The sequence below is a fragment of the Hoplias malabaricus genome, chromosome 3, assembly GCF_029633855.1.
Source record: "Hoplias malabaricus isolate fHopMal1 chromosome 3, fHopMal1.hap1, whole genome shotgun sequence".
NCBI classification, from domain to species: domain Eukaryota; kingdom Metazoa; phylum Chordata; class Actinopteri; order Characiformes; family Erythrinidae; genus Hoplias; species Hoplias malabaricus.
The window spans coordinates 73,474,664-73,494,559 of NC_089802.1; the positions used below are offsets into that span (position 1 = coordinate 73,474,664).

Sequence of the window (19,896 nt, forward strand, 5' to 3'; positions counted from 1 at the left end):
GGTATAGAATGGCACAGAATCCGATGGCTTCAGGACACTGAGGACAGAAAATACCTGACCAAGTGGGGGATACAATATCCACAGTGTTTAAAGTCACACCTAAAACCAGGGGGTGGGCGATATGAACTTAAACTTGTGTCACAATACATTACTACCGCCATGGCATTTTGCTTCTTATTTCAGCTAAAATAAAATAAGAAAACACACGCAACACACTCTCTCCTAACCAAACCAAATGTAAAACCTAAATAACAGGCCAACATGGTGCCTCCCAAACTAATATCACACGAGAATTGCTCTATAAATCCAAAATAACAGGCCACGACTCCACCGAGGTGCGAACAGTGCGCCCTAAACATAAATGCTGACCTCTTCATTGCCTTGCGTTCATTCTTGCTTCCAGATCTTCCAAGCATTCTTGCTTCCAGACTGCCCCATCAATAGGGCTCTGCATTCCTGCCTGGTGCCCTTCAGGCTGCACATAGTGCTCATTCTTCCTGTCTACCCCTGCAGGAGAGCGGCTGAAAGGCTCTTTAACATACCAGGCCCAGTGTCGGGAGTTCAACACGCAGAACGGTGCGATAAACAAGACTGGCGTTTTGGCTACGACTTGTGGGGGTGAGGGGGCAGATTTAAGGCCCTGGACGGAGGCGGGAGTGAATAATTTAGTATGCGCTGTGTGAAGACTTGTGCAACAGGAACCTAAAAAACATATGGTTTGGCTTCATTAGGAGTGGAGCCTACTCAGTCTGCCACACTGTGCATGTACATGCATACACAGACCTGTTGTGTTAAAAAAAAAAAAAAGAGCTTAAAAACCCTCAGTCAAATGACGTTTTGGGAAAACAAGTTTAAACATCCACCAAAGGAACAAAGCTTACCTACGGAGGTTTTATGCAAATATTCTATTTACCTGCTGAGTTTAATCCAATGGACTTTGCATACAACTTGCATATATATTAAAAAAGTCTTGGGCCTAACCCTAACTGTAACCTCAGTAACCACCAAAGAAATGTTTTAGCCCTTTCAGAGTAAACAATGGGGATTGTACTTTGTATTCCCGGCTGACTATGTTTTTCTATAGAACTCCAGAAGAGTCACGTCCTAAAAAATTCGGAAAATATTGTACACAACAAGTGCTGTGCTACGAGGTTTTTACTCCTTAATAGCCAGGTACTTTATATATAAAAAAAAAAAGGTGATATACCCCCCCCCCCTTTCCAGTTCAGGGATCTTAAAGAAATATACCGGGGGTCCTCAACTTACGACGTTGATCCGTTCCTACGTCACATCGTAAACCGGTTGTGTCGGAACATACGTACATAACATACTGTAAGCACTTATCCTATCCTAACACCTATCCTCCTCGGTCCCGAGCCGCGTAACCGTGTATTCTTCCGCCGCGCACACCACACACGAAGTTCACGTTACGACATAAAACCACTTAAGTCGAAACAAGGCTTTATACAGTAAATGGGAGAGGTGTCGTCTCCACGAAACATCGTAACTCGGGACTGACGTAGCTCAAGGACCTCCTGTAATATGTCATAATGCGCTTAAAATACTAGGGTCAGGCACCAAAGAACAACTCTAACCCTCTCAGCCCTGTTCCGATCGCCACTTTCTTGATCTGATGATAAACCATGGCTCATGATAAACCAAGGCATTATTTGTCCACTTAGCTCTCTTATTTGTTAGCACTCCGTTTGTTTGTTTAACCCATTCCTGGCACCCTCGCATAAATACAATCTGGGACTGTGAATGAAGAAACACACGAGGGACTGTACAATTCTAATGACTCCCATTCTGACATCAGAAGTGGAGCAAAATCTAAATAGCCTGTTTAATCCCATGTTTTCTGGCTTTGGTAGGCCACATAGAAACCGATGGGGTTGTCTTACTTCACAATTTGGGGTACTGTATACAGACCAGAGCCCCAAAACTATGTGCGCTGAAAGCAAAAAGTCAGTTTTTCTTTAAGTTTCCTGTATGTCATAGACTTCATCTTTGAAAAATAATAGAGCACACAAAGCACTTCTACTTGTACAGTTTCTTTACTGCAGCCGTTTTCAAACCCAGGGACTTTGTGTCTATTTATTACTCACAAGCAATATGATATCAGACAAAATTTATACCATGCAAAAATTTTTTTTAAAACAAAGCTGGAGACAGGGACATTCAATCTCAGGTTTGAAACTTGCAGTTGTGCATTTCTTTTCAAAGAATTGGCAAAAATTATGAACATCCTTTATAACAATAAACATTTAAAATGTAATTTATAAATAAACTATCACACTATTCTCTTATGCAAGAGAAACAGAGCCTTATGAACCCACTAATGAATATGTATTTATGCTCATAGTCTATTACAAAATATGTAAACATCTGATCCAGTGTATTAATCGTGCAGTAATATGCAGGGGTTGAACAACACACCCTCAAAAATGAAACAAACTTAAATATAGTGCCTTTAGTGTGAATTTTATTTATTTATTTGCCAAGTGTTGGGTAAAAAAACAACAACATATAATCAAACTATTTTACCGCCCATATTTTATGATTAATTTTTCTAATTCTATCTCAGCAAATAACCAATAACAATGTGACCAAAAAACTTATTTGATCAGAAGCACCCAATCCTGGGCATAAAACAAAATCTGGAGCTCAAACAAATCAGCAAAATCACCTGTTTCACATCTATGTTGATTCTGCCCTTTGAATCCTGACCCTTAACACAAAATAAAGCATGCAGCAAACACACTAGGGTTACTGCAGTACACCAAACCTCTTAGGACTGCAACTGCAGTATAGGCCTATTTCACTTCAATACAAACTACAAATATATATATATATATATAAACAATAATTCTGAGTTAATTTAGGATACTGTATCATAATTGTGCTTTGGAAATCCAGAACATACATCTGAACCTGAATCACCTGAATACGAACCTTAACTGACCCGACGTACTGCTAACGTACTGCCTCGCTGTCAGTATACGCTAAAATAAGAACGCACACGCTACGTTTAAATTCTTCAAATAACTGTTAAGGCCGTTTCTGGGCTGTCTTACAGCTCTAGGTGACGGGTCCGTCGTCAGAGAAGCAAACATCAGAGCTGATCTCAAAGCCGTCCCTCGGAGCTTACACGAGGAAGTGGAACGAAAAGAATACCAAGGAAAGACAAAGAATAAGGGATTGAGTCCTGAGAACTTTTATAAATAGTGTGATAAATGTACAACATCAAGTTTTCATGAAGGATCAAAGCAGAGTACAGCAGCCAGTGTGTCTAGACTGCAGTCTGCTGGAGGAAAAGCTCTTAGGCATATAAAGCACCATCTGTAACTCTGATTAATCTCACTACTCTCTCCCAGCATTTACACACACACACAAACATACCACATTCAAATGGTCTGTCACTCTCTCTCTCGTGCGCAACCAAACACACCATTGTCACAACACACTAACCCATTAATCTCCCTGCAGTTACTGATGTCAGAAAAGGTCATCACTTCACATTCATTTGTGCTGCAGTGATACAAAAAACTCCTGATTAAAGTTTGAATAACATTCTTATTTAAATTATTGCTCACATCACAACAAAATGTAGGATAAAATACTATTTAATGTTAACTAACATGAAGCTGTTCATTCCTATTCCATACGTGTCTTAAATAAACTATTTAATATTGCAAAAACTGACGGTAAAGTTTGGAACAAAAGCACAACAGAGCCCACTATGTTTCACACATTTCTCTCTCCAACACATTAACCCATTAATCTCTCTCCCCAGGCATTTACTGATGTCAGAAACAGGCTGCATCAATGCACGCACACGCTAGTCATTCAGCCACACTTACAGTCATACATATGTATTAAACACACGTCATAACGCCCTCACCCATTAATGTCATTCTCACCCTGCATTTACTTATGTCAGAAAAGGGCTGTGTTTATGCACGCACACAGACTACCTCAAAAACACACACACTATTATTGTTATTCTCTCCCAGGTTTCTGCTGTCAAAAAGCAACCTTTTTAACACTAAATAAATAAATAAATATAAACGAGTACACACGAATAATTGATCACTCTAATAATGGGGCTCCACATAAACTCACACACACTAGTATTACAGGACAATGTTACAACACTAGAAACTGCAATTATGTTGTCACATACTGAAATACCTCCTGCAATATTAATAATATTCATTCATGATCTGTAACCCTTATCCAGTTCAGGGTCGCAGTGGGTCCAGGGTCTACCTGGAATCATAGGGCGCAAGGCGGGAATACACCCTGGAGGGGGCGCCAGTCCTTCACAGGGCAACACACACACACACATTCACTCACACCTACGGACTCTTTTGAGTCGCCAATCCACCTACCAACGTGTGTTTTTGGACTGTGGGAGGAAACCGGAGCACCCGGAGGAAACCCACACGGACACAGGGAGAACACATCACACTCCTCACAGACAGTCACTCGGAGCGGGAATCGAACCCACAACCTCCAGGCCCCTGGAGCTGTGTGTCTGCGACACTACCTGCTCCGCCACCGTGCCGCCCAATATTAATAATATGACATGACTAAAATAACCTAGACACCACAAAACTCCCAAAGAATTGGTCACGATACTCACAGCATACAGTAAAAAAAAGTGCTGTGATTGATCAGAGTGCTCTGTCACAAACTGAAATCTGCTTTTATATTAATATCACAAAGATCAAAACTATATCCGTTAATAATCCGTTTATGACTACTGATAGCTTAAGGTCTATGAATACTATTTTCGCCCCCATTATAGAAGAACTTTTTCACAAATAATAGCAAAATGGCACATCTGAATTTTACACATTACATTTACAGACTGACGGAGCCAAATGCCTCCACTGAAAATCCATGGAATCTGCTGCAGTGAGAGACAGACAATTATGTGATTCTGTCTGTTCTCCACATCGCGGAAATCATGGGCCCCACACAGCCTCAGTTTATTCATCCTTTTACATGAATAGAGCTGCTGATACACATTTATTACCATCAAAGTAAAATAGCTGCTGCTAATCATTTGCAGTGAAACTGTACAGAGCAGACGCGAAATGGTTTTGAGAAGGTAAGGTCAATGCTAGCAGGAGCGTCACTCATCCATAATGAAGACACCCCCCCCCACCCGCACGCACGCCAGATCCTTCTCGGGCTCTCTTTTTTGCTCTTTCTCACACACACACAAGATGTACAACAGTTTAGTCACGCTAACCTCTATCTGCTTCCTAGGCAGAGCTCTCAAAGAACATAGCAGTGGAGCAAAACCAAACAAAAAACACTAACAGAAACTCTCTTTGTAAGCAAGTGTTTGTTTTATTGTGTGTGTGTGTGTGTGAGAGAGAGAGACAGAGAGATTGGGGGAGGTTGTTGAACTGCTGCAGCAGACTACTGCAAGATACTGCTGACTAAATGGAAATTAACAAAATGCAGGACATTGTCATTCCTTTGTTTGTAAACTTCATTGACCGTATTCTGCATTTGTCTTATTTATGTAAATATTCCCAATGGACAAGATTCACTTCCTCCAGAATTCAGAGACTGCTGATTTAGTGCTAATCGCTGACAATCCTGCTAAAAAATTTTCATGATTTTCAAAATGGCTCCAACCTATTTCCATAGGAACAACAACTTGTAGCTGGCAGCTCGGTGCGCTTTGTTTTCTGTAACGTTTGCAAGGCAAAGTGGCTTTGGGTTATAAAAACATGTCAACTCTAGTATCAAGGAGCAGGTTTGAGGTGGGTGAGGGCCAGCTGGACACGGACACACACACACACGGACACACACACACGGACACACACAATGAGCAACAGTGTGGATTAGAGATTAATCAACAAAGATATATTTGTTGATAACTGATGATACGGTGTTATAAATATTTCATTTTAAATAACTGTGTTTTAAATATTTATTTTCCAAAAAGCACAAGTGGACGATAAAATATCTGCAAGCGAGAAAACATACTGATTTGACCTTATGATGGAATGAAGACACCATACATCAATGTGTTCCTAGAGCTACTGAGTTGTACTTAGGGCTGAGGGCTGAGGGCTGAGGGCCTTTGGGGGGGGGGGGGGGGGGATTTACAGACTACCTCGAACAACACAGTTCACCTTCAGTGTGTTGTGTTATTAACACTAACACACTCCCTCTTGTAGTTTATTACTAAATATTAAACCGGTTCAAACAGCAGGTCACTCTGACCTCAGAAATAAACTGTGCATTCGATGACTGATATTCCGACAGATATCCTGAATTAATGAGACTCTCCAATGCGGACGCCCCACTTGCAGAGAAAACTAAACCAGTGGATACCTGTGGAGAATACAGATAAGGTTAGGTGTGTAACCAGATGTGGAAGAATGTGTATGTGCGGTTTAGAAGACTTGTCCAAACAAATGCACTTTAGCTCACTGAGCACCAAACATTAATCTCTGTCACTTTCTCACACACACACCTCTTGTTCCATGAGGGGTTTAGAAAATGTGTGTTGTTTGTACGAGTGTGTGTGTGTGTGTTTTAGTCAAGGATACTAAGCTGTTTCCTGCTGTTGTAAAGATGCAGGCTCATTATGGACTGCATTGTGTTCTAATGTAGATGACAGTAAATAACAGGCTAATACGCACTTTAATTGTGCTGGTTAATGCCTGTGGTGGACAACTACGGTGATAATGCGCTGCCTCAAGCAGCACGTTATCAAACAGGGGAACGAAGGAGTGCGGATTTCAACTCCTCTACACGAAGGCAGTCGCAGGTTTCACAAAAAGAAACTACAATAAAAGCAAACAACCTACTACACTTTTATGAAAATGGCCCTGAACCTTTGTGTGATGCTCAGGAACTTTGACACAAATTTACATCACGGCACCATAGTAAGGGCCAGTCGAATGTATAGAATAATATAAAGTCATTGGTCACACACTTTGCTTGCCCTGTCTTAGAAATACACCGTTTTTCAGCACAAGCAAAAGTTTACCAGGGGAAAATAAATCCTAATAAACGGAAGACAGCTTTAGTAACTGCTTTTTAAATAAGATATCAACCATTTTAAATAGAAGATATCAAACAATCTATTTTTTTTCAAGCTTAAGAGGGCTTTACAAACACAGTCTCACACGATTATTCACTGGAAAGTCTCAATCTCTAGATCTGCGCTCAATGCATCTATTTTCTTATGACACACAAACTACGGCCGTGGCTCGGGAAGTGAAGTAACAGCACCGTCCTCCTCCCTCAATCCATGACTAAAATGACCTTGACCCCTTAACCCCAACTGCTCCAGGGGGATGGCTGCCCGCCGGTCCGGGAGTGTGTGCGCTCGCTGACCCTAGTCCACTGTTCTCTCGCTGTGTGTGTGTGTGTGTGTTCAAAGCCAAAGATGGGCTAACTGTGACAATGACAAACCCACTATAATGGGGAAAAAATAAAAAGGAAGGAAGAAAAAAAATGGCCTCAACAGCATTGAGGTCGATATATTGTCCTAGAAATAATGGAGGGTACAGGATATTATTGTCACTATAAGACCATTTTATGGCAGCAATAGTGATAATACAACAGCATAATAATGGAACTACCCCCCTTTAAAAAGCAATGAACGTATAGCACCAGAGTAATTAAGAATATTCTCACACTGGAATATATGAGATAAAAAATGTTTTAAAACAAATTCACATTTCTCTCTCAAACATATCAATTAAACACTATAACCACCAATATTTAAAAATGCCCATCTTCTTTAACAGAAGCAACAGTTTCCAGCACCCATTACCATCTCAGTTTTACACACTACAACTTGACTGGTACATTATAGATGCTAAAAAGGGACAAAACATCCAAAGGGCTGAAAATCCACACTGTAATCAATACCTCGCAGCTCTGAACACTTGAAGCCATGCAGGGAGGATGATAAGAAAACCCCTGACACTGCTTAAAAACAGTGTGCTCAGTCTAACAGGCGAGGAGTGACGAGCTGACTACTGACGACTTCAGCATCATCAACATCATCATCATCGTGAGGATGTGTAATCCTCGCAAAACCACTGGCATGCAGGAAGTACAGACAGTGTATGTACATGCGTGTGTGTAGGTGTGTCTGAGGTGGCAAACAAAAGCACACACACACACACACACACCCCAGTCTGGTTTATATTGTTGTAGACAACAAATTTGTCACGATACAAAAATTACGCTTGGTTACACCACCACCTCTCATTAGTTTATATGGCACTGTTTAAAAATGAACAGGGCAGTTTCTAGGGACCTCCGGTGTTGATTTTGTTGCCCTTAATAGGAAGGCGAAGAGGTTAAAACGTTAAGGAGCTTTAACTACGTTTCCATGGTTGAATCATCCAAATGCATTACCTCCGTGAAGCTGACCCCTCATATGATGAGAAACGGAATAAAAACGTGTCCTTTCGTTAGTGCAGCGTTTGTGCCGCAAAAATCGTTTGTGCTGGTACCGTTTTTGAAGAATTAGACATTATATCTTATTACCTGTTACGTAAGGCAGCCCCTCATTAGTGGCCAAATCGCGCCAAAGTGGTCTCATTCGTTCGTGCCTCGTTTGTGCCGTTAAAATAAACCCTCGTACCATTTTCCTTCTTGAGTTATTCAGCCATAAAATTTAAACGAGTGACGTCACTCAGCCCCTCATCAACGTCCAAAATCGCTCCAACGTGGTATCATTCGTTAGTGCCTTGTTTGTCCACTAACGAATGGGACCACTCTGATGCGAATTTGATGTTGATGAGGGTCTGAGTGATGTCACGGGCTCAAGTAAATATTTCTTAGCCTATAACTCAAAACGTAAACGAGCACAAATATTTTTTTAACGGCACAAACCAGCACAAACGCAGCACTAACAAATGAGATCAGTTTGGAGCGATTTGGACGTTGATGAGGGGCTGAGTGACGTCACTCATTGAAATTTTATAGCTAAATAAGTCAAGAATGAAAATAGCAGTAACGTTTCTTTTAACGGCACAAACGAGGCACTAACGAATGAGACCACATGAGGGGCTGCCTTACGTAACAGGTAATAAGATATAATGTCTAATTCTTCAAAAACGGTACCAGCACAAACGATGATTTTTGCGGCACAAATGCAGCACTAACGAAAGGACACGCTTTTATTCCGTTTCTCATCATATGAGGGGCCAGCTTCACGGAGGTAATGCATTCATCGACTAACACCAATTCGCATTACCGCTCTCGTTACGGCACGTTATGTTGTCAAGGACGGTTCTTGGTCCAGCACAACAACAATAATTTATAATAATAACTAACATCACCTGGAAAATTCATTTGCTGGAAAAAAAGACACTGTTCAGACCAAAACAAATAAAATAATCCAAGACAGACTACCAAATAATACTGTGTAAAAATTGTTTTGAAAATCCATCTGTGTTGCTTTTCAGTTTTTTTTTTTTTTTAATTCAAATCTAATGTAAATAGTCTGCACATTCTCCTAGTTACAGCTCAAATTTGCAGCCCTCTAATTATTCTGGCACATTTTTCCTCTAACGTTTGTCCACCGAGGCCTCAAACCCACTGACTGGACCCTCCAATACACACGCCCACACACAGGCAGAAACTACCAACAAACACATCCATTCAAACAGATTAAAGCTGGCGGTCTTTGCTGCTTCCTTTCCCACCTTCGCTCTCACGCGCTCACACACACACACACACACACACACACACACACACACACACACACACACACACACACACACACACACACACACACACACACACACACACACACACACACACACACACACACACACACACACACACACACACACACACACACACACACACACACACACACACACACATCACACAAATCACACAAATCACACAAATCACACAAATCACACTTCTAAGATTCCGCAGATCTTCTCAGTGTGCTCTTTCAGAGTGTGAAAAGGCTCCAGGTTGCAGTACGGTGTGTGCTTTGGTGATGATGGGAATTGTAGCGAATGACACACTCTGGAACTGCACAGTGAAGCAATGGATCGTTCCCAGAGTCATTCTGCTGGGGTAAGAAATGGACAGGGACTGGGGTTCAGTACAAAGGTAAAATCATTCTACTGCCATTTCAGAAAGTGGTAAAGCGACAATTTCAGTGAATTTTCTTACTGTTCCAATCTTAGAACAAGAGAGAAAGAGGGTGGGACGGATGAAAGAGAGAAGGAGAGTATCTAAGAATGGAGGAACGTAAGAAAAAGAAATTCCAGAATATGAGGGAATGATGAAAGAAAGGAAGGACGAAACAGGGAGTGGAAACAAATGATAAATGAAGGAAAAAATATGAAAAAAGAGGAAAAGAAATATGAGAGAGAGAGAGAAAGAGAGACCAAAGTATTTGCAGCCCTCTCCCAAATGGCCCACCGTGACCCCATGACATTTAGTGACCCGTACAGACCACCCTGCTCTCCAGGGTCTCCTCAGACCAAACATTATATATGCACTACTCTTGAGTTCCTGCAAAGAAAAAAACTACGTGACACGTCTAATTAACACCAGCATAGGTGATCAGCCAATATCTGCAATTAAACAAAGTACATCTGCTTATTCAGTGACAAGAACACGTTACTTAACAGTGGCAGAAATCATCTTGAAACCTGGAAAGTGGCTGCACCCATGTCCCTATTAATAGCTTACATTGTTATTGTGTCAGAAACTACACACGCAGATGTATTTGACTATTACTTACTACTTTGATCCAGTCTTAAATGATTTACTACATTTGGAATTAGGAACTAATGCCACTGTGACTTTTCACCCATTTATTCCTCTAAAGAACGTATAAAAGGTGTCGATTCAGATCTTGATGCAAGTTGAAGCCGTGTACTTACAATATCTGACACATTGGCATGACAAGTGGGTGAAATGCTGTGCTGTAGGCTGTGGTTTGTGTGTCTTAACGCTAGAGAAATATTCTGTAAGCTGCCAAAAATCCCATCATCTGTATAATAAAGTTAAGCTGCCTTCATTCGTGCCTCTCTCTCTCTCTTTAACAGAAGCCTTCCAGTGTGTGTATGTGTGGCCAGGGATTTTCTGAGCTACGTTAACCTTGGCATATGTCTGAGAGAGCTCTGTGAGATTAAGTTAAAGAGGATGAAGCCTGCTGTAGACCTTTGGCCTATTTCAGAAACAGACAAGTGAGAGCCATGCCTCCTACTGTGACCCTGCAGTCAAGATAACTCTCTCTAATATGTAAAACGTGCTGTTATTCCCGAAAGATGTACAACCAAACATAAATAAATAAATGTAAAAATGTATTTAAAGAAATAAAGATCATTGTTGTAGTAAGGCACAACAAAAGTAATTGTTTCTTGAACGAGCGAACAATTTTGGAAAAGTACCGCCTCAACACTGTGGCATTTTTAGAGTTTCACCAAAAACATGGAAAGCAGGATGTTGCCATTATCTATTTATTTTAATGTACATACCTGTGGATGCCAATAAACATGTAAACACAGCAACACAACATGTTCTGGTCTTCCTTCATATAACAAATGTTAACAAACATCACTTAAATATTTAAAAAACGGTTCAATGTCCAATATTTGTGTTTTAAGCAAATATTTGTAAGCAAACATTTCTTGAACTTCCCTCTGGGATCAATAAAGTATCTATCTGCCCATGTTTCCTGGATTTCAATAGCACTGTGCACTATTTTTAATAAAACTCACAAAATAATCATTTTGGACAATTTGTAAATTTCAGCTGCTTTTTTTCACAATAAGATTAATTAATTAATTAGTCTGTAAGCGCTTATCCAGTTCAGAGTTGCCAACCTGGAATCATTGGGCGCAAGGCACGAATACACCCTGGACACTTTTGAGTAGCAAATCCATGTAACAACGTGGGAGGAAACCCGAGCACCCGGAGGAAACCCACGCCCACACGGTGAGAACACACCAAACTCCTCACAGACAGTCACCTGCAGGAAACCCACGCAGACACAGGGAGAACACACCACATCTCCTCACAGACAGTAACCCGGAGGAAACCCACGCAGACACAGGGAGAACACACCAAACTCCTCACAGACAGTCACCCGGAGGAAACCCACGCAGACACAGGGAAAACACACCACACTCCTCACAGACAGTCACCTGCAGGAAACCCACTCAGACACAGGGAGAACTCACCAAACTCCTCACAGACAGTCACCCGGTGGAAACCCACGCAGACACAGGGAGAACACACCACACTCCTCACAGACAGTCACCCGGAGCGGGACGCGAACCGACAACCCACTGTTCCACCCATCATAATAATATGCTAAATAAAATATAACATATGTTAACACTATTTGGTGAGATTCTATTCTCATCCAATCAATGATGTACAACAGCCTGGTTCATGAGATCTCCGGCGCAATCCCGAGAGTGGCAGGGACAAAGGTCAAGGCCGCGTAATACTATTACTTTTACTTGTGCCTTCAGCCTCTAAAGGATCACCTTGAGCAGCCAACTGTCAGACGGCTTTAAAAAGGGCAGTTATTGTGTTTAAAGTGAGGAGAGTAGCTGCAGTGCACACAGAATTCTGAGGGCTGGGTACTGGCAGCCACTTCATGTGCTCTATGATAGGAAATAAACAACAGCACCACAGAGTCAGAATTCACGCCATGATTCAATACATCAGTATAAATGAACGCAACATGATCTTAAATGCCATCAATTATAGATTTATAACAGCAAAGAACAGCACAATCTCCATATGTTGCAATAGGCTGTCCTGTCCAAAATGCATAGCCCTGGTGCATATCACACGCACATCGAGGTTCTGGTTCACACTTAAACTGTGTGTGTAAACGCATTTGATCTGAATCCCTGCAACTGTATTCATAGAACAGGCAACAGGCAAAAATGCTGAGCAAGCAGGCTGCAACAGGCAGGCAACCGATATGACTCCCTGTCACTCACTCACTCACGACACACACACACACCCTAAATTCCTCGTATCTGAAATACATGCGTTTCTCTGCATGTCCTAAAAATGTCTCTTAGATTCAGCCCTTCTGTTCTTATCTAATCCCATCCCTCCCTCCATAAGAGTGAAAGCGTAATTAACCTTGTTCCGGGCACCAGCCCAACTCTACAGTCCACACACACACACACACAATTACACAATCACAAACACACCATGTTACACACCCTCCAACAGAACACAGCACCACATACTGAAACACTAGAAAGACATCAGAGGAGTGCATGCAATGCTCTGATCCTCTGTCAAGGTCAAACCTGCTGAGGAACAAATAATAAAATAAATACATATATATATTCTGCTCATCCAATCCCTTGTCATTCTCGGCTGCAGCAACAGCTTCTGGGCTAGACGCAACTAGATGTTAAAACATGTCTGTTTTGTTTTGACTGCATACTGCCACAATTACATTAATAAGGTCAGACAGATCTTGGATCAGAAACATCACTCTAACTCTTCTCAATGGTACTTGCTCTACTGTCCAGCCTGGAATTGCACATGGTGACATTAAGCTCATGTGCAGCTGCTTTTCCATGGGGGTAAGTGCACAGAAATACTAAACCTTAACGTACAATAACTAGGGGTGTCCTCTGCTAGACACACAAAGAAGAGAAGCATGTAAATCAATGCGTTTAGAAAAGAACACATTAAAACCAGGTGCTCAGTAGATTAAATAAAACATTAATTCTAGCTCCTTCTCTAACTACAGCCCAATTTTAACCCTCGTTTTGCAGTCAGATTCGTAAAAAAAGGCCTGCTGGGTTACATTCAAGCCAATGCAACAGGCTTTTAAATGTGCGCTGTTGCTATTTAAACTCTGCTGTGTGCAAACGCTGCATCGCATAATCCGATTCATGCAGCAAAAGCCTCGCTGCAAATCTCCAAGCCTGATTTAAGTGTTTTAGCCAACAAAAGCTCGAATTATTCTGTATAAGACACTACAAGCCTCTACACACTTCCCTAGAGTGGAATGAAAACAATTTAATGCATCCATTCCACACAAACGGTTACAGCAAGAATGACGTGACACAGATTACAGATTACAGACAGGGGGGGGGGGGGTCACGTGCGTGCGATCATGGGCTTCGGAATCCTGGTGAAGGAGAAAACGTGAGCTTAAAAAGCAGATTATATTAGCTACCCTGTTTATACCAATCAGCCAAAACATTAAAACGACAATCCTTGAGTTTGTATTCATTGTCCAGTTTATTAGCAGCTATTGCTACACAGGTGGACTTTGTAATTCTACAATTACAGACCCTATGTTCCTCTGCACACTCTGATAGCCCTCTGTCACCCTGTTTGTTACAGCTCAGGATCAGGATTACCACAAAGCAGGTGTTATTTGGGAGGTGGGACATTCTCCGCAACGTGACCTACAAGGTGGACCCAGAAGGGTAGGTGAGTCTAATAGAATGAACAGGGAGTGGGTACGGTTAAAATCTCGAGCAACACTGCTGTGTCTGATCCACGCGTCCCAGTGTAACACTTACAAACCACCACGTCAATGTCACCGCAGCGTTGAGAACGTCCCAGCACCTGAATCGTGTCTGTTGTGGTGGTCCTTATCATTTAAGAACAAGATAAATGGAGGCTAACAATGTTGGCAGAGCAACAGATGGACTGGTAAAAGTGGAGCTGATAAAATGGACAGTGAATGTACTTACCGTTATAACACTGCTGTTTTTAAGCATAATACATATGCCATGGAATATCAGCAGCATCTAAACATCTAAGCTAATATCTGACCATGCTAATGTCACTGTCCACAGCTAGCGATGGACAGAATAATACTAGTTTTATCATCTTTATAGGACCCACAGTGTTCTAATAATATTGTATTCTTATCATACACTCTACCCCCATCTTAAACTGCTCACAAATCATTTCAAAGCATGAACACCAAATGCATGCATGTGCACATATGCTAATATATATATAAAAAAAGTTGAAAATAACCCACCTGAGGAGCAGGTGATAAGAAAAACTGCGAATGCAAGTTTGGTGGCAGAACCCATCCTCAGATTCCCTCAGTGGAATAAATCCTTTCAAAGAAGCACCAAAAAAAAAAGAAATAAAAAAGAAAGAGAAAAAAGGTGTCTTAGGTCCTTCCAAAAGCAAAACCCTGGGTGCCCAAATGCGGATGAATGAGCACAAAACCCCAGCAGAGAGGCTTTCAGAGCTTTGTCTCCAAAAAGCAGGCTCTTCTTCTGCTCTGGGGACAGTCTGGAGAGCCGAGAAAACTCATCTTTAGTTCAGGTTCAGGGCTTTTTTTGAAGTCTCTTGGAGCTTCTTCCTTCGATGAGAAAGTGAAGCAAGGGTAAAACGTTAATCTGAAAGAAGTCTCTCTCAGCCACCACAGGAAGCTAAAGATATATGTTTTCAAGCTTCTTCCATGTGGGACACTTTCTGACTGAATTCGTCTGAAGAAGATAGGTCATTGGCTACCGACTCATTTTCTGTCTCCTCAGGACGTGTAATAAAAACAGTGCTGACAATAAACACAGAGTAAGCTTCACTAATGACCCCTTCTCTGTACTGTACAGTGTTGTAAGTTCAAAAATAAAGTCCCCTTTATGTATTAAGGTGTAAATACTGAACGATAATATACATCTCACTGAACGTTATTGTATTATAAAGCCCATATATATTTCTATTATAGGAACAGTCCGATATCGCTGACTAAAGGAATGAATTCGTTCAGTTTAATCCCTAATTCCTTCCACTCGACGATAAAGACGATGTTAACGATGATGATATCCACCGGGACAAATCCATATCACTCTGGTGTACGAAAAAACAGAAGCAACACGAATATAAAAGAGTTCTTTCGTCCGAAACCTGTCGTTAGCAAAGGGACAGTCTAATATCAAAGTGCACAAGTGGCCAAGTCTTCAAGTCCAAGTCCCAAAGGAAAGCGAGGACGTGTTGCACTCTTTCTTACCTCCCGAACGGAGACGTTTTGACCGTTAACGACCGTTTCCAGAGAGGCTTTAGCGAACAGGCTAACAAAGCTCCGAACCAAAGCCGAGTAAAAGTACGCTGTCGGTCGAAACCAATCCGAGCTGAAGATCGTTAGAAAAACGCGCTCGAGAGCCACAAAACTACCCTCAGATAAACTGCTCCGACCAACACGAGTCTTCTCTGACCGGCGTCTTTGAAGACTAGTCCACACTTTCCACTGGCAACCTGCTGCAGATAATAATAATAATCATCGAGGACTCAGCTCCCTCCTCCTCAGTCCCGCGGCTGCGTCCCTCTCTCTCTCTCCTCATTCAGGGAAAACTACACTGGATTCAAGATGGCGTTCAGCACGGATTGTTTTTGTTTTTTTTCTTCCTCTCAGCTCCTCCTCGGGTTTTGTTTCCCGCCCGTTTTCCCCCAGGCCCCGCCCACTGCGCCATGATTGGTCACTAGATTATTTCTATATTTATTCATTCATTTTATGGCGTTTAGGCCGAGTTTGGTTACTCGGAATGTAGCATATAGCTGGTGGTTAGCTCCGTTCGAGTGCTTGGTTGAAAATCCGCCCACTGTACATAACATATCCCCCAAAAAATGTGATTTATCTTTTAAAAACAACTACATGCGTTTTGAGTTAAAACAATAGAGTGATATAATGATTATCTGATCATGGTATTTGACTTTGATCTACAGAAAACATACATAATGAGACTCAAATGCATATTTTTCTCCAGGGGAAGTGGTAAAAGTTTGCGATACGTCACATCTCGTCAACTCGTATCATCTAATACCAAGTTTACCGGTGGTTAATACACCATTGTCTGTGGTTCGGCTGCAATTAACAAGTGGGAAAATAGGTATTTCCCAGTTTCTGACGTCACTCGAATGCAGCAGTGCTCCGGTTCACTATTCCCTATATCACTCACTATACACTGCACAACTACAGGAAGTTCAATTCAGGAGGGTGGTTAACAATTTTGGATACTATCTCATAGAGACTTTGCAGACCAAACATTGCAATGAATTATGGGTATCCGCAGCCCATAAATGGGTTGTACACTACTTGCAGTATTTATGGTAGACTGAACTGATGTTTAGGTTCTTTCTTTCTAGGTTTTTACAGTTTGAAGAATTAGATTTAATTGGCTCTTGAATTGAGAAATGACACAATGCTTTCAAATGACACATTGAGACATCCAGGTTATTAAACAGAACTACAACTATAAATGCACATAGATTGTACCCGTCTATATTCTCAGTATTTGAGCATATTTGGGACCTGCCATTGTAGGTAACATTGTGGCTTTGTTTTATTTGTACCTCGTCAAAGAAATTTGCTGCTATGAGGCAATTACCCCCTAGACCACCCTGGTAAAAGCTTCTGGAATTCAGACACTTCCACTGTACATAACTTAGTAACAAAGAAACTCGCAATGCATTTTGGTCCACGCTCAAACCATCTAGTGATTTATGATGTTTACTATAAATTACAAGTGCATTGTGGGAGAATGTAGGGCCCTACAAATTATGCTAGAAATGCACTTTACGATTCATGCAGATAAAGAAACGTAAATAGGTAATTATCCAGGACACAGCTTAAGTTTTTGGACAAAATGGCTGAACCCCAGAATAGTGCACTAAATAGTGAATAGAGCACAGTTATCTTTACAACTAAATGCATTTAAATATGAGTGTTACAATTTAACAACATGGAAGAACATCAAAAAGATCACTGAGATCTACAACAGCGATAAAAGACCTGAAAAGTAAACAAATCTAGTACAAAATCTTTGGAGGACTGTTCTACTGAGGAACGGTTCTCCTGAGATGGCCACAGAGGTTTTAAAGACGTGCCATAGCCTGGGCCAATGCAGATGTAAGTCTTGGACAGTGAGGGGATTAAAGTCCATTAAATGTCTTTTTCATAATAAGACTATATCATGTTTTATTTATTATATATATATATATATATATATATATATATATTTTTTTTTTTTTAAAGAAAAGTGGGAGGGATCCTACCTAGGGACTTAGGGAATACTACTAGTCAATCACAGCACAGTAGGACAGGACTCTATCTTTGTAGCCAATTGTAAGGCGGGAGGCTGGTTGCTCATCCAATCCTGGCGCAGTGGGCGGGATTTGACGGAAAACAGGTGTGAAAAACCAGAACCGCCTTCTTTTCTACCTTCAGCTCCACACGGCATTCAACCTGAGAGGAGTTTGATTGACACATGAACATATTCAGTCGGTTGAGGGGAATACAGAGAATAAGAGTACAAAATCAGTGTATAGAGGGTGGTCCATTGGACTAAACACACAACATGGAACCAGCCAATGTACACCTTGAGTGAATGCAGATGTACACATTGCTGATACAATCTCCACATAAAAGCACTGTGTGTAGATTGGGATTGTCTGGAGCAGCGACTCTTGAGGATAAGGTCAAACACTGGCTAGAATGGTACAAAGCCTCCCACCATTGGGACGTGGAGCAGCGGGCTGGTGTTCTTTGTACTGATGAAGCTCAATGGGACGAGCTGAACTCAACAGATGTTCTAATATCGGTACCTGATATCACTAATGATTTTGTGTCTGAGTGCCATCAAATCCTCACAGAAATGTTGAAACATCTAGCCCAAACCATTCTCAGAAGAGAGAGAGAGAGAGAGAGAGAGAGAGAGATGCATGTATGAGTGTGTGACAGGGTGAAAGAGAAAAAGGGTGAGAGAGGCCATCTATTTGTGATTGAGTGATGAGCTTGTATGGTGTGTGTGTGTGTGTGTGTGAGAGAGAGAGAGAGAGAGAGAGAGAGAGAAAGAGAGAGAGAGATATTCTGAGAGGGCTGTTCTCTAGGGGACTGGAGCAGCATTCCAAAAAATGCTCGCTCCCAAGGTCTATGAGGTCAAATAGCTCCTGGTTGATGGATGAGGTTGTGATGAGGTAGCGCCCACTTGTGAGCGAGCGCTCACACACGCACACACACACACACACACACACACACACAAAATGAAGCATGAATAAACAACACCTCCGTTCTGCCATTTCACACTCATCCCTCAACACAAGGTTCAGCCCCTCTATGCTAAGTCTCCTGGAAAGCTTTGTCGCCAGCAGCCATTTGTCACTGAACGTTTTTTTTTTTTTTTTTCCAAATCATTATTGCTATTTATTTTTTAGCCATTGTGCGTGTCTGACGTTGTCACTCCCACAGAATTTCAACGCTGGTACAGGCGTGGGGTCAGGAGGGCTATAATAAATCGAGTTGCCGGGCAAAGAGTGGCTGCATGGAGGGCTTAAGATGCCAAGAGCGGGAGAAGTGAGTTATGAGCTGAAATGTAACCCTAAAGATGGCGACTCTCTTTTAGTGTTTGTTTTTCCGCAGTAAATCTGGTAACTTGGCAAACACACGTATGATGGATTACCGCCTGCAACAATTCAGCCTTTATGTCGCCCACATGTAGAGAACAGAGCGTTAGAGAGGGAGTGAAAGGCCGGAAGTTTAATAAAATCACTGAAAGAACAAAGAACGAAACACCCCTCTGGACTAACACATGAAAATAGTGTATGATACATGTCCAGACCCCATTATCATTGTTAGTGACTCCAGGTACTTCACTGTACACTGACGCAATATACACTGAGCTTGCAGTCTCCATATAAAAGCTCTGCCAGTGGACATGAAGTTCTGGAGCAGTGCATCAACACCTGCTTGTTCAATGTTTCTGCAGGAATCAAAGGTATCAATAATTAGTTTGTTCCTGTTTTGCTGCAGTAGCACCCTCTTCTCTTCTGGGAAGGCTTTACCCTATCGATATTGGAACATATACTACTACTCCAAATCAGTTTTAATGGACTGGTACTGATCCATCCACCCATCCA

The 19,896-nt window shown here is 41.6% G+C and overlaps 1 protein-coding gene across 2 annotated transcripts in view; it reads right to left on the bottom strand.

Moving 5' to 3' along the window:
• LOC136690896 (activin receptor type-2A) overlaps positions 1-16,330 on the bottom strand; it is a 55,700-nt gene extending 39,370 nt beyond the window's left edge. The window contains exons 1-2 of one of the 2 annotated variants that reach the window (XM_066662954.1): positions 15,995-16,330; positions 15,014-15,346 (exon numbers count right to left, since the gene is read on the bottom strand). In XM_066662954.1, coding sequence (XP_066519051.1) covers positions 15,014-15,068 — 55 coding nt within the window. In that variant the 5' untranslated portion in view covers positions 15,069-15,346; positions 15,995-16,330. Of the gene's footprint in view, positions 1-15,013 lie in introns of both variants that reach the window. The other variant, XM_066662955.1, reaches the window with a different exon arrangement.
• Between the last annotated feature and the right edge of the window lie 3,566 nt (positions 16,331-19,896).